Source organism: Solea senegalensis, linkage group LG5, assembly GCF_019176455.1.
Source record: "Solea senegalensis isolate Sse05_10M linkage group LG5, IFAPA_SoseM_1, whole genome shotgun sequence".
Classification (NCBI taxonomy): domain Eukaryota; kingdom Metazoa; phylum Chordata; class Actinopteri; order Pleuronectiformes; family Soleidae; genus Solea; species Solea senegalensis.
Window position 1 is genome coordinate 12,415,355 of NC_058025.1, and position 16,653 is coordinate 12,432,007.

Sequence of the window (16,653 nt, forward strand, 5' to 3'; positions counted from 1 at the left end):
ACATTTCATTGTTAAAAGTGCGACAGAACGTGATCAGCGACTTGACTAATTCGCCCAGAATCAGCTGTCTATCGCAGATTTTCAGCAGCAGCATGGCGCGTTAAAATCCGTGGAGGCTCAGCTTCATCTCTATGGCCCCGTGTGGATTTTGCGAGTGAAGTCCAGAAACAAAAAAACGGCCTGTTGTGTGTTATTTGCTTCTACACTGTCAATAAAAACACTGTTATAGCATTTCCTTGGTTCAGTTCTACATTTCCTCGTTCCATTCGTTTTTATCAGCTTCGGTTTGGTCGATGTAGGCGGGGAGGGGGCGGAATGGATGTATTGAAATCAACGTCCCCTTGTTTCAAAGACCAGCAACTGACACGAATGTGATCCTGTTGCAACTCAGTGGCTTTGTCCCTGTCAGACCTAAAGACAGAGCCTGGGTCCATGGCGGCCAAATGGCCCCTCATCCTGGATCCTTATGAACCGAATTACACCAGCGCTTTCCCACTGTGCTCCAGCCTTGTCCACAGGAAATCAAGGACAGGTGGATGTTAAGTGAATGGAGCCACACTTTGGCACATTCTAGTTGGGGAGACGGTGGCAAAGCTAAAGCACCCCGGAGCTTCTCAGAGGTTGGGTGAGACTATATATCCTATATATATATATATATATATATATAGGATATATAAGTATATATACACTCACACACACAGAGAGTTGCAGATGTACCAACTCACAGAGGATAGGTGCTGTCAGCTCTGTGGCAACGCTGCTTAGCCACTCCTCTCCCATATTTACTTATTTATTGGCCGCGATGGCTGCGATGACAGGGTCACTCACTCTCAGAAAACCTCCCGGGCTCCACAACGTCCCTCCAAGTAGCGGTGTAAAAATTTTAAGAGCCCCAGGCCTGCTTTGATGATTTTGATGTGAGTTAACGTGGAGCTGAGTTGTCGGGTGCATTCAGGGGGCTAACTGTTCTAATGCGTTCACCCTTTTGCCCGCCTCATGAGTGTGTGTGTGTGTGTGTGTGTCTCAAAGCGAAGCGAAGTGTCACTTAATAATTTAGTCTTTGGTGTCGTCCCCCTTCACCGTCCATCCATCCATCCATCCATCCATTCATTCATTCATCCATTCACAGGCCTCTCTGTCTTGCCTGTGGGAGTGCAGCGGGCCGTCCCACTGTCTCTCCGGGAGGTGACACAATATGTTGTAGTGGTGTGTGAGGACAAAGTGAGGGCGAGTGACGGTAAGAGAAGAAGACAGACAGACAGACAGACAGACAGACATGTGAGTGTAAAACGCTCGGAAACAGACGAGAATTAAATCCTGAGATGATTTATGAGTGACTGCAAGATAATGAACAACAGCCGCTGTGTTTCTTAATGCAGGATTCTACAATGCAGGCTCATTGCATAGAGACTCATGTACACTCATGTCATTTAATCTGTCCTATATGTGAAAGCCATGCAGTGCACACACACACACACACACACACACACACACACACACACACACACACACACACACAGCTGGGTTTCTGGCCTCAGTTTGTGCCAGACAGGAGATCTTTTCTCTCTCGCTCTCTCATCACTGTTCTCAGACTAATGGGTTCCTGTCTTCCGTGGAAGTGGTTCTAAGGCGAGAGCGGGAACCCAGAGCCCGCTGCACGCCGCACGCCAAACCTGTGGCCACAGTTGTAATAATCAAATATTGTAACTTGGCCACATTTAAGAATGTGTGTTAATACATGAGAGCTTTCAACAAAGTCTCTCGATGCCAGTGGCCTCCTATATACTTTAATATGACTCGATGTTCACTTAACCCACCCGTCTTATTCTCATAACTGAAACCTGATGGTGGAATAATAGTAATAGTAGTCTCTGCGTCCACTAAGCTGATTTTTCCTGTAGCAACACTGGTTTACAGAGAAAGAAGCTGAACTTGTCTTTTATGTTCAGTTAAACACTCACAGTGGTTAGTGCACCTCTTGTGTTTCTTCTCTTCATACTTGCCATTGTAAAAAAAAACAAAACAAAACATGAGGAAGACTGATGTGCTGGAAGTGGGAATTGAACCCAAACATTGTTGTGTGACTGAACTTCTCTCTCCTCAGAAGTGAAGCCTCAGACCAAAACGTTGTTTCTTATTTGTAAAGTGGTTTTAATACCACAGGATGATTTGTGTGACATTTATTTGGGATTTTTTTTTTTTTCCTTGGCAGGAAAAAGACACAAGTGTTTGTGTGTTTGTCGTGTTGTTAGCGGTTATGTTCCTTGTCATGTGTGTGCCATAAATAAAGACTCCCCTGGCTAATGTAAGCCACATGTTTTTTGTTCCCACCTCCCTCCCGCGCTCATTATTAGGTTTCGGGGAGGATTCAGATGGTACACAGCACTTTTGGACCACGTTTCAGCTTTAGTGAGGTCATTGAATTTTTATTTTATTTTTTTTTTTTTTATCAAAAGCAGTCATGGACTTCCCTGTTGCTCACAAAGGCTAACTGGTATAATGTGTGATTCCCATTACTGCACGACATCACCGCTGAGCAGATGCACAGCTGGTGACTCATGACCTCTTTGGACACACATGCAGGTAAAAATATGACTCACTGACTTTTTGTATTCTCTCATAAACTTCAAAAACTATATCATTGTATCCTTTACATTGTGTAAATATGTAAGCAGCTGTTTTGTTAAGACACTTTTGACTTATGTTTACATTTCAGGGATTTTCTTATTCATCTGTGGCAACAATACAGTTTCAGTCAAGTCAAATTACATAGATCATCGGATATGGATTTATTTATACCTTCTTATTCATTGGAATAGGTGCAGCCTATGAAACCTTGTTTTATATATATCATTTTTTTATCAATATTCTTTTGATCTTAGTCGATTGATGTTTCTATGCTGAACTCGTTGAAATGAATGACAGTTTAACAGAAAACAGGAGTCCTGAGATTGTTGTGATAGAGTGAGAGGAGAACCACAAACTTTGACCTCAGTGCTGTCGAGTTAAGTAAATGAACAGCAATGATAATGAGCAGAGATAAAACAATATTCAATAAAAGATTTATTAGCTTCTGAGTGTAGTGAATCACACACACACACACACACATGTCTGCACTCTAATCACTTTCACCTTCACACAGTCCAGTTTTCACTCTTGTGCAGTGAAATGTTCACAGGGCAGAAGTCAAACTACCAAACACACAATAAACACACACACGATACAACTTGGCAGCCATGTCTTTAATCTCACGACACAAACAACTCATAAAGCAACAAGTCTCTGTGAGCTGAGCTGGTCTCATCATGGGAGTTTCTCCATTCAACCAAATGGACTCAATATGTCGTAGGCTTATGGTTCAGACTGAGATTGAAACGATTTCCAGTCGGCAAAATTTAATATATAGGTACATATATACATATACTGTATATATATATATCTATATATACATATATATGTATATATATGTATATATATATATATACATATATGTATGTATATCATATATGTATGTATATATATATATATGTATATATATGTACCTATATATACATATATATGTATATATATATGTATATACATATATATGTATATGTATATATATATATATATATACAGTATATATATATGTATATATATATATATATATAGTACAGTATATGTATATATGTACCTATATATACATATATATGTATATATATATGTATATACATATATATGTATATGTATATATATATATATATATATATATATATATATATATATATACATATGTAATGTACTATGGAATTATATTTGTGTCAATGTTTTTAAACAACACTTTTTAAGAAGTAAATAAAATATTGATTTAATCATTCAAAAATCTATTGTATTTGTTAATGCATTTGTTCTTTGTTTTGATTTGTCGCGTTTTCTTTGTGTTTCTACACAGTTTTGAAGCGACAGCTCAGTGGGCCGTGAAGTAGTCGCAGGCTTGGAGTCGCTGCCCGTCTGGAACTCCTTTTTCCAGTTTTCCCCGTCGCCATCCGACAAAGTAGTGACCTAACGTTTGTCGGATTATAAACGACAGCGACTCTAAGCCAGTGACTACCTCACGGTCCACTCTCAGTAGCCAATCAAGTGTCTTTTCAAACAATAACATACAATATTTTTGAATGATTAAATTGCCATGTTATGATCTTATTTGCTTTGTGAAAAGTGTTGTTTGAAGATAGTGACACAAATCTACGGATTTCAAACTTCACACACTGTGAATTTCAGCGATTTCTGAAGGTCGAGAAACACTCAGGCTCAACGTGTAATGTCACCACTAGGTGTTGCTAAAACCTGCACGTTGTACCTTTAATCACATCATTTCTAGAGAAGTTACCAAAAAAAAACCAAACCCACAGACTTTTCACTGTCTCCTATCTGGACCGTGTTACGGTGTCAAAAGGAGTAGAAAGCTAAGAGAGGTTAAGATATATTAGTCAGGTCAGGGAGGAAGAATCTGTGAGAGAGAAAAGGTAAAAACAGAATAATGAGAGACGGAGCGTTAGTGAAGAAGAGAGGGGGGAGACACTGTGGGGAAGGACTTTGTCAAACTCTCATTGCTGAGTTTTGGTGGAGGGAGGGCATATAGACTGGGGGCGCTGCCAGGGTTGCCACGGCAGCGTTCCGGATGGGCAGGCGGTCTCCTCTCATGGGGTGAGGGTGGGGCTGTCAGGGGCCTGGCAGGTAGAGACACAACACCCTGTGACTAGGGGGGACCACGGGTCAGTGAGAGAGGACAGGAGTGAGGGTAGTGGAGGCAGTGGAGAAGTGGGGTGGAGGCCTGTCTGATGAGGTGAGAAGAAGCTGAGTGGAAAGGGAGGGAGACATGAGAGAAGTAAATGAGGAGGCGGGGGAGGAGGAAAGATGGAGATGATTAGAGGAGAATTATCCAAGTGTGAGTGAGGATGACTGTGGAGAAAAGAAGAGGGAGAAAAAGCAGAGGGATGGCCTCGGGGTGCCTTGATATAACACGCCTGAGAAATGCCCTGAAACCAACCCAGTCATTAGGCTACAGAGTGGTGGAGCTCATCCTCATCTTCAGCTTTGTCTTCCCACACACAATACTGCCATCTCTTCGCTAACACGCGCCCTGAGACGCCAGCGAAACTCAATCTACTCAACTAAAGCATGACAACTGTATTTACATGGGGCTACCAAAATGATACATTTAACATTTGAAAACCTTTTAACCAATAATCTGCATCTAATGATTATTTTCATTATCAATTGATCTGTGGATTATTTCTTTGTTGAAACATCTTGATCGGAGTTTCTCAAACCTGGGAATGATGATGTTCTTTGTTATGTGGAGCAAAGAAACCAGAAACTAGAATTTAAGGAGCTGAGTGATTTAATTTAGTAATCCATTAATAATCAATTAATAATAAATAAATAAAAATTAATAATACATAAAACATTGAGTTCAATAAATGAACTCAATGTAAATATGAAGTCCATACTGTATATATTCTGGTTACTTAAGGTCTATAATGTCTAGACTTGTTCATATTGCACATTCACATCAAGTGAAAATGCACATTCATTATTGGTCTTTGCTGCTGGGACACTGTAAATGTCCCCATTGCGGGAATAATAAAGGGCTAATCTTATCTAATCTTAATCACAACAGAGTTGGCAGTGAAAAAAAGTGTTGGAGCTCGTGATTCACATCTTCCTGAACATGTTGGCACTTTGCAGACCAAGTCATTATTCAAGAAAATGTACACAAGAACAATTATCCATTTGAAAAAAGGCATTTATTCGTAGTTTGAGGAGCATGCAACACACACATGCATCATACATGAGAGAGAGAGAGAGAGAGAGAGAGAGAGAGAGAGGGAGGTGTGGTAAAGGTGTGTGTGTGAAACCTCACTTCAGGGTGAGCCACATGGCATCTTTCATTTGTTCATGAGTTGCCAGAGAGGCATTAGCAGACTCTTGTTGCCTCTTCTCCTGCAGTGATCAGAAAGTTGAAAAACGATAGAGAAGTCAAAGACGAGGACAATCATGTGGCGCCCTCTCTCTTTTCTCTCAGACCTTTAGGTGCCCTCGACTGTCTCGCTCTCTCTCGCTCTCTCCCACAATCACAAGTGGAGAGCTGTTCCTGTCATATGATGTCTTGTGGCCCTGTAGTGGTAGCAGAACAGTGACACTTCTATCCCTTTGCCATCTGATCGACACGCCATTCCTTGTCACATGCGCGCACACACACACACACACACACACACACACAGAGAGAGCCTGGATGAGTATATGTCCGTGATTCTCCTCGTATGGTTATAAAGTAACAGTACCAGCCCTGAGCCATGTCCTCCTGCTTATATCTGTACTACAACATTTTTGGAAATGCCGCTTAATCCCAGTGTTCAGCCATTATTTCGTTTGATAAATTAAAAAAAAATATTAACTGAGATTTACTCCCAGAGCCTTTAATCTGGTAGAAAGTTGGAAGGACAAAGCATCTGAGAGGAGGAACACTGAGTTTCTTTCCTATGACAACCTCAGGTGAACCAGTGTTCTCTGGAAAAGCATCCTCCTCAGCAAACTGACACTCATCAATCCTTTTTTTCCCCCTACTGGCCCTTTATCACTTGTTTCTGCAGCACATAATCACCATCACTGAACAAATTATCTTGTTGTACTTCCCTCTCTATCTGCCCCACTGCCTCTGTTCATCCATTTGTCCCCTTTTCAGTGCCTAAAAGCCAATTTGAGTTGAATTTCGCTGCTGTGATTCCATTCCATTAAAAAATGACCCCTTCAAATCTTCCTACAAATAAAAAAAAACAAAAAGCAAAGAAAATAAAAGAAGAGGAAAATGAAACATTGAAAAAAATAACACAGCAGACGAACACGGGGATTTTTCCATGATCTCTGCCTCTGGTATAGGACTCACTGTTTGCTTGGACAGGTTTTTCTCACTCTGACCCACAAACACACACACACATAGTACTTTGCCTGTTGACACTCATGTCTTATTTGACCCATTCGTTGTCAATAAATGGGAAATATAAATGGGAAGTATATACATGTAAATATATATATATATATATATATATATATATACATTATATATATATATATACATTATATATATATATATACATTGTGATATATACAGCATTATATGTTATTGACTTATTGTCCAGCCCTGGATATAATCTCTTGTTAACTGAAAACAATATTTTTAAAGGGGGAAAAATGTTATAAAATAATAAATACTACTTACTATACTGCTACTATAACGAAATGCGTTAGAAATGAAAATAAAAGTGTTAAACGGTGACATTTTGAGACTCACAGAAAACAAGGAGACTGCAGCTATATGTTATATTATTATGCCACTATAAATATATGTATGTAAAAGAAGAATACAGGCAAATATAAACACAAGACAGAAATCAATAAACAACACTCCATGAGGTGATATATTGTATGTGCCAGATATCACAGATTAAGAATATCTCAACTTTGATAATATCATTTTAATAAAGTTATATTAATAATATAACTTTAACGTCTTGTAATCATGTTAAAACAGAGAGTATTCTTTTTCTTTTTTACATGACAGAGGTTTTAAAAGATCTGCTTTTAAAGCAAGGATCTCTCAGAAACCATGCCTCGTGCAGAAATGGATTATTTAAATGATTTGTTTTGTTATTATTTCAGTCAACTATCCAGGGTATTTGATACTCGTGTTAAGTTCAGACACGAGCACTGTCACCGTAGTGTCATGCTTGATAAATGATTTTTAATTCCCCAAATGCATGGATGACTTGAATCCTTTATTATTATTATTATTTTTGGGAACATCACCTGCTGAAAAAAGCAGCCTTGAGGCTTGAAATGCAGCCTTTGTTCTCTGACACAGTCCCTCTCTGACTGCTTGGATCGTAGAATTGTACCCCAGACTGAACATGTGAGTCACCGGGGAATAAGGATGCTGTGGCGAAGCTTTAACCTCGTGCACACACTTGTATTGATCTGTACAAGCCTCAGTGACTGTTGCTACAGAGCACTTCTGCACTCTGTCATACACAGAGCTCCTCCTGTCACCAGTCAGCAGCAGCTAAGGAGCAAACACACACACACACACACACACACACACACACACACAGCCACTGGACTAACAACACCAGCACCAATACTGCCCTCACCCTCTGCCCCTCCCTCACTCTACTCCCCCACTTCCTTTTTTTTTTGGCTCTCTCTCTTTCTATACCTCACTTTTCCTCTAATGAGTTGCAACACTGATAACGAGCCTGATGATCTTCCATTGATTCGGCTATCACTTGCTTGTCTGGTAATTGATCCGTAGCTGAGCCTCTAGTTAATTATATAGGCTTCGACATGGCCCCCTGCCCCGGGGGGAATTCTCAAGTCCTGCACAATAATAGTTTTAATAAAGGAGCCAAAAGGATCTCCTGCATCCCTTTTTTTCCTGTTCTTTCCTAATTCCAGAGCTTTTTATCCGTCTATTTCCTTCTTCCTGTCTGTCTCTGCTCCCCAAACTTCTCCATCTCCGCATTTTACTTCTGTGTCTCGTTCTTGTTTCCTCTGTCATCACAGCCATTATCATCAGCAGAGGCAAGGCCAACGAAGGACGGGGGATGAGAGATGAGGAGAGAGAGAGAGAGAGGAGAGAGAGAGAGAGAGAGAGAGAGAGAGCAATATTGGCAGCGTCCACTCCTACCTCCCACAAATAACAGCCATTAACCAGCCAGGTCAGAAGCTGAGCCACCAGCTTGACTTGAAACACTGAGTGCCACTTGAAAAAACCCACAGACAAGCACATTTACAGACAAGAGGAGAGAGAGAGAGAGAGAGAGGGAGAGAGAGAGAGAGAGAGAGGGGAGGAAAATTGTGAGCTGGAGAGCAAAAAGGAACCTTGGCTGCTAAATTGTCACTTAATATAATTAGCCTAAGCCTTGTGCATTTCCTTTTCAAGAAGTTGTTAAGAGTGGAGCTGGCGGTACATGGACAGGAGGTGACACATTATGGCTTTTATGACAAAGGCTGCTTGTGGCTTCTGACAAGATGCTGGCCACAGAGAGAAGAAAGCAAGAAAGAACAAGAAAGGGAAGGGGAAAAAGAGAGACGTACAAGTGAAGAAAAAATATTACAAGAGACAAAAGGGAAAAACGAAGACTCTGAAGAAGAAGTGACATAGAGACTGTGTCTGAGTCTCAAATTGTCAAGAAAGGAATTGCTCACCTTTTCCCTGTACATATAACAGTAATGACCAGTGTGATAATCTCAGCAAAGGTTAGCAGTATACTGCCATTAGTACAGCGCCAGCCACGAAAGGCTTTTAACAGACGACCGAGCTCTCGACTACTGCAATTTACCACAAAATCTGGAGTGACTTTATACATCACGAGCCATTTAATGTAGCCCACAGGAGAACTTCTGCCTCTGTCCCTCTCTCTTTTTTGTAGCTCGGCAGTGGAAAGATCACAATGACATCTCCTGCCTCCATCTCCCTCCATCTCCCTCCATCTCCCTCCTGCCACAGACTGAGGCACCTGCTCTGTCATTTCTCTAATGATGGTGAGGTGAAAGGACAGGGGTGGAGATTTAAAGGGAGGAAGACAAGGAGGAGGGGATGTCTTCATTGTTTGAGATGTGTCCTAGTCTCAGTCAGAGGAAGCATAGATCCCCCTCCTCTCTTTTTTGTGTGTGTGTGTGTGTGTGTGTGTCTATCCTCCTGTGTGGCTTTTTCTCAGTGTCTGCCTCCCTTTTCTCCTCCATCCCTCATTTTATTCTCTTACCTTTGCTGCTGTGGGGACCAATTTGGCTAAAATGGAACCTCTTCCTCATTTTTTTCTTAATTAAAATCTGAGAGCCTCCATGGGGGGTGGGGGCGTCATGTGTGTGTGTGTGTGTGTGTGTGTGTCATACTTGATGGTGGCAGATTGCCTGCGTTCCATTAGTGTTTCATTAGAGTGGCTGAAAATCAAACAAAGGCACCCGGTATTTCTTTTTTTGATATAACAAGTCTATTGATATTTTTTTTTCTTTTGTTGTTTATTTGTGTGTGTGTGTGTGTGTGTTTTCCTTGATTATTGCCATTCAAATCACAAATAGAAGAGTGTTCTGCCAGGAGAAGTTAGAGAAGCTTCTTTATAGATTCTTAGTGTTTTAAACAAAGAAATATATTTATTAAAAAACATTTTTTTTTTTTATAAATGTTTTTATAAATGCTCCTGAGCAATGTGCGTGTGTTTGAGCTCGTGTGTTTTTGCGTGAGGTGGGATGGTCCCACTGTAGAACTAAGTTGCCCCACACACACACACACACTTTACAGCCCCCTGCGAAGGTGCGCGTGTGCGTGTGCGTAAAGCGTGCAGCGCGATGTCACTGAGCATCTCAGATTAGCGCGGCACAGTTGAGTCACTTGAGTCCGCACCGGCCCGACTCGCGCACGAACACACACTCTCTCACTCACTCACTCACTCACTCACTCAGCCGCTCTCTGACTCCTTACACACACACACACACACACACTGCGCGCACACTTACACTCAGGCTCCGAGTTCAGTTCCTCAACAGCTGCGGTGGAGTACGGAGTATTAAGAGAGAGAGAGAGAGAGAGAGAGAGAGAGAGAGGGAGAGAGAGAGGAGCGCGCAGAGAGGAAAAGAGAGAGGACAGGCGGCGGCACGGACATCGAGAGAGGGACACAATCACAGAGAGCGATAGTACAGGAGAGAGAGAGAGAGAGAGAGGAGCGGGAGGCAGAGAGCTGGATCGCGGTGTCTCACTCCCACATCTCATCTTCACTTTACTGGGACACACACAGAATTGATGGTAAGAGACATTCATGCGTTTTATCCGCGCAACTAATATTTGCGTTTAATGGAGCTTATTTTTCACGGTGATTGTTTTATATATTTAGAAGAAAAAAAAATGAAACACGTTTTTTTTTTTAACATTTATTAAATAAAATAGTTGATTGTCTTTTTTTAAAGAGTGATTTTTCATATGTGACATGTTTTTTTTTAAAAGTTACACAGATGTCACATTAGTTTTCTTCTGCTGGTGTGAGCATGTGTTCAGCTCCCAAGTTGAACTTTTTCTTTTCATGCTTTGAAACAAAAATCATGTAGATGTGTGTGTGTGTGTGTGTGTGTGTGTGTGAATGCATGCAGGTGAACATGTGTCTGTATGCATGTGTGTGTGTGTGTGTGTGTGTGTTTGTTCAGTCCTGTGGTGCACACTTGACTGACAGATGGATTTAAGCAAAACTGAGACCACAAACATCAGACATCCCCTCCCCAATTCACATACCCCTTTAATATTTGGACTCCATTCTGGCTCACCTTCTCCTGATCAGACCCCCTCCTCTCCTCCATCCTTCTCCTCATCCCTCCTCACCTCCAGTGCTCCACTCGTCTTGCCCTGTCCATGACGAGGCCCCAGAGGAAAGTCACAGCAAGCTCTCTCTTCTCTCTCGTTCTTCATGAGAATTATCTACACACACACACACACTCCCACACCACCAGAGCTACCAAGAAACATCTCCCCCTCTCACACACATCATCTACTCTATCATCTTCCCACTCCCTGTCCTCTTCGAGAAGCAGGTCCTGCACAAGGCAAAAAAAAGAGGCAAGACGACCCCAAAAGAACCCACCTTCACTGACTTTTTTCTTTTCCCCTCCTTCACACTCCCACATCCCTCTTGCCCTCCCTCCCTCTCTGCCCCCTCTCTCTCTCTCCCTCTCTCTCTGTCTAAGTCCAAAGAGGCAGAGTTGGATGTGAGAGGCAGTGAGTGTGACACAGTCCCACCAGAGCCCAGCACAGAACCACAACTGCCCCGGCCACCACCTCCAGCCAAGGCTAACGGACCCAACAGCAGCCCTGCTGGCATCTGCAAGAGCATCGTCTCCGGTAGCCACAGCAGCAGCAGCAGCAGCAATAACAACAGCAGCAGCAGCAGCAGCAGCAACAGCAGCAGCAGCAGCAGCAGCAGCAGAGGTCTGGGTGGCATTAGCATCGTTAGCAGCAGTGCTGAGGGAGCAGGCGAGAGCTCCATGCAGTTCAGCACCAGACCACCTAGTGCTGAGCAGCCGGGCTTCATGGGGACATGGCAGCAGCAGAGCACTGACAGCAACCTCCTCTACAGAATGTCCCAGCAGGTATGTCAACCTCAGCCTCACCTCCTCCTTCCTCACCCTCTCCCTCTCTCTCTCTCCCTCCATACCTACCTCCTCTATTTCTCCATCTCCTCTTTTATTATTATTTTCAGTCTTTATTATTAAGGACCAAACGGTTACTTTTCTTCTTGTGGTGCATGTTCACACATCTGCTGTTGTGTTGTTTACTATCTCCTGGTCTCTGTGTATCAGTAGGTGTGTGTGTGAGTGTGTGAGTGTGTGTGAGTGTGGAGGGGTGAGTGTTTTGTGGGTTGTTTATTTGTTTTTGTTTTTTTCAAATGAGGAATTGTTAGATGTCATTTTATTTTTTGCTAATTCCCCCCTCTTGTAAATGTAGTCAGGTTTGATGTTTGGTGTTGTTGTATTAAACACACCATGCTTGAGAGGGTTTCAATTATCCATTTCCTTTCTGTGTGTGTGTGTGTGTGCTTTCTTTTTAATTTCATTAATCCAAGTCCCCTGTTTTCCTCCCCTCTTGTTGAACACCACTTAACAATAAATAGAAGCTTATGCTCATATATTAAAACAAACACATTTTAATGAAAAAATGGCCCACTACAAGATAAATAAGTGAAATCCACCATTTGATGGATTATGCCTGTCTGGATTCGTTACGTTCACGCTTAAGTCTCAATCATTGGTGTGTGAGCGGTGCGGTGTTAAACAGCAAAGCAACAGCAGTGTTTTGATAACCTCGGTGGCGATAAAGACTCGGGCAGGGACCTTCCTCTGGGACCGGTTAATTGACTTCATGTGGCCGAGGCAGGAAGCCCCTTGCGCGGCTACAGAAGAGCAGAGGAGCTGCGAGTGAGCACAGGCTCCGCTGGAGAAGTCGTGGTGATAACGGACAGTCTGCACATTTCTCGCTTGTTATCGTGGATGTTACACTTGAATGTCACTCTAGGTTTGTTTTTGTTTTTGTTTTTTAACGTGTACAAAAGTTAGAAGGAGAGTTTGGAAGACACGGAGATATTTGAGGGGTTTGGTTGGATTTAAAGTCACATCTATTTATTTTTTTTAAGGAAAAAAAAAAAAAGAGAGGAGAGGAGGATCGACAGTTGCCGGTGTGTCTGTGTGTGAGTGTGTGTGTGGTTATGCGCGCGCGTGCGCCCTTTCGTGTGCACGTGTGTGAGGGGGAGACCGTAAAGATAGAGGATGGTTGTTATGTTGCACTTAATCATTGTGGGACCTGCACACTCTCCGTACCATGCACACGCTGCTACTGCGGCTCTTGCGCTAAAGCTTCGGCCAAGGCTGCGTGTTGTCAGTGAGGTGAAATTTATTATGTCACTTTGCCCGTGTTGTTGTTTTTTTTTTAAAATCCCAGATGGTCTAACTGTGGAGGTGAAAGTCATGTGCTCCTGTTACTTTTCTGAATTTAATGACAACTCCCTTTACCCGGGATTCTCTCATCAATTTGAACATTTTAAATATATTTGTCTGCGGATTTGGACGAAAAGTTCATGAACACCACACACGCATGTATATATATATCTATATATATATATATATATATATATATGTATATGTACAAATAAAATCCCAACTATACTGATAAGTGATTTGGAGGAGATGGCGATGGGTGAGCGCGCGCTCCTCCGCGCTCCTCCCGGTGCAGGAAGCAGGTGGATGTTTGGGCCCCTGCGCGCAGCATCTGCTGGGACCCCACGTTTGCATCCCCAATCCTTTTTACAAATGCGCACCGTTGTTTCAATATAATCAGCTGTGGGACTCGCTGTTATTTATCCTTCCTCGCACCACTTAGAAGACATCTTCCCATGTTTAGTAGGCATGACATAAATTCTCCGAAGGAAGCCTGTTCCTTGACAGACTCGCCTTATTGGAATCTAACCGATAATGACTTTGTGTTTGCCGAGGATGGCGCACCCTGGGGTGTTGGAGGAAAAAGAAATGGGTTATGGGCTTGCGTTTCAAAATCGCCCCTCGCTCCCTTAAAGATCAACAAGGTGGCACGAGGGATGCGGCATTTTATCGTTGTTAAGGCCAAATTATATTTCCATCTGATCGATAGAGACGCAAAGCAGCTCTCTCTGCGCCGTGTGTGCGCACAGATGCAGCTGTGCTGAGGTGCAGGGGCTTCATGAAGCCAAACACATTTTCTAACCCCGTAGAAAATATTTTCAACATGACAGAGACGAGTGGAGGAAGGAAGAGACATCCGTGTGAAGGGATTTCATTTTAAATGAACAGCAAGAGGTGATTGTTTACAGCAGGTGTCTGAGCATGTCGGTGATCGATGACTTTACATAGAGACGAGATTTGAAAGTTTAAAGAGTAAAATTACGCACCGGGTAATTTGATATGAAATGTCTGTTTTACTGTTATCCACAATCAAACTATAAAAATCAGAACCTGCGTCATTTACCTGAAGAAAACCAATCTCTCTCCTCAAATCGGATCGATGTCCTTGATTATTGACGGCCACATTTTCATCCGATAATCCAATGGTTATTTGCAAATGATTTCGCTTTATTTGTATTGTTTTTTTATTTGCATATTTCGCATCTAAATGTCGTGCCATGTGTTTATGCTGCAACAACAATGCAGAACATGTTGATCAAATAAAGGTGAATTGTTATTATTTTTTAAAACTTATGATAACATGCAGTCGCTCTTCATTAGTGTGCGTTTCTCCAACGAAATTAGCAACACGAGCGAGTATTAAGGCTCTGCTGTGGGTGGATCATTTACACCTTTCATAAAAGGCCTTAGTAGGCTTTTAATCTTTGGAAAAAAACAACAACTTTATTCTTTCTCTCTAATACACATAGTAGGAGATTCACAGCCTTCATAATCCACGCAAGTGTCAGCAGCAAACAGCATAAACAACACGCAATTTAAATGAAATCGATGACGTGCATTCGATAAATTCTGCCTGTTTTCTCAGCCTCAGAAAATCTGTGCACACTTTTTACAAAAACACCAACAAGAGGCAACTTTCACACGAGACAGAGACAATCGGACACGAACGAGACACGAATGAGCAGTTGGATTATTTCCCATGCATTACACCGTGGTAATATGTGGAGCCTTTAATTGACCCGCTGCTGTTGTACATGCGTGGCTATGAATATCGACCCTTGCAAGTTAAAAAGCCCGGAGTTACGTGATGTTACACGAGCCTAATTGGTTCATCAGGAATAATTCCTACACAATGCAGGAGCCGCAGGCCGTGATTTCTCCTTTATTCGTTTTTATTTTTATTTCATTTTTCATTCTGCTTCCAGTCGGAAGAATGAGGGAAGAGAGGAGCTCGTAAAAAAAAGAAAAGAAGAAGTGGCTTCATTTCCACCTGAGGATGTGATGCTGCAACACATGCTTTCACACCCCGGAGGAAATTGATTATTAATTATAGATAGAAATAAATAAATCAAATAAAAAACTGTGCATGTGTTCATTCTGAAATTATTATTATTATTATTATTATTATTTTGGAACGCGGTTTCCTTTGAAGTGCGACAGGTCGAGTCTGGGCCGAGACATGGAAGCGGTTCAGAGGCTTCACAGCTTCCGTCTGAAACAACTGCTCCATCTTTATTTATTACTATTATTATTATTATTACTGTTATTATTACTATTTTTTTTTTTTTAAAGAAATTTTATTTACATACAATGGAAATTGGAAATAATAAATAAATAAATAAATAATGTTGAAAATACAGACTAGAGTGAAAGAGAAATTTTACTTAAATCTTTCATTTACCAAATGGTCACTTTTAAAATCAAACGTTTTGAAAACCAAACCTCACCCACACACGCCTGCAGCATTTTCATTTCCCTCTATTTCAAATTCAAGATACTAAAACAAAACCTCAAGTCCCTCAGTAAAATATGATGAAACCATTTTTAAGATATATTTAAAGTAATGTTTTGTTTATTTCTTCCTTCATAAACAAAATGTGATCATTTAAATGTCTTAAATGTTTTAGGGTTATTTAAAAAACAAAAAACCAAAAAACACTAAACATGTGTTCTGCATTTTCCAACGTCTTCATTTCGATCGTTTTCCATTTTCCTTGAATATTTTTTCTCGTCTGCTCATTGAAACTTGTTCACTGATCAGTGTTCCAGTCGTTTATTTCACATTTCCTGTCTGTTTACATTAAAGCGCTGAAAGTGAACGACATATTTATGATATATTTGTTTTCGTCCGCGTGAAGAAGTGGGATTGGGATTGATATTATCCTCCTCAGTGCAGATCACACAGTGTGCTAATCTGCCTATTAACACACACACTTACAGCATATGTGTGTGTGTGAGTGAGCACAGTATTTTACACAGTGAGGTACAGATGACCTGCATGTTGAATATGTGGTGCACATGCAATGCTTCTTACTGTTGTGTGGGACTGAGAGGCAGTGATTTGATGCATATGTGTGGAATTATCCACAGTGAGTGAACACGTGTGTGTGTGTGTGTGTGTGTGTGTGCGGTTACACTCTG

At 41.6% G+C, this 16,653-nt stretch overlaps 1 protein-coding gene across 1 annotated transcript in view; it reads left to right on the top strand.

The window, feature by feature from the left end:
- Positions 1-10,662: 10,662 nt before the first annotated feature.
- The window catches only part of LOC122769027, a 60,410-nt gene continuing 54,419 nt past the window's right edge, over positions 10,663-16,653 (top strand). Inside the window, exons 1-2 of the mRNA XM_044025286.1 lie at positions 10,663-10,840; positions 11,770-12,171. Coding sequence (XP_043881221.1) covers positions 10,838-10,840; positions 11,770-12,171 — 405 coding nt within the window. The 5' untranslated portion in view covers positions 10,663-10,837. The remainder of the gene's footprint in view (positions 10,841-11,769; positions 12,172-16,653) is intronic.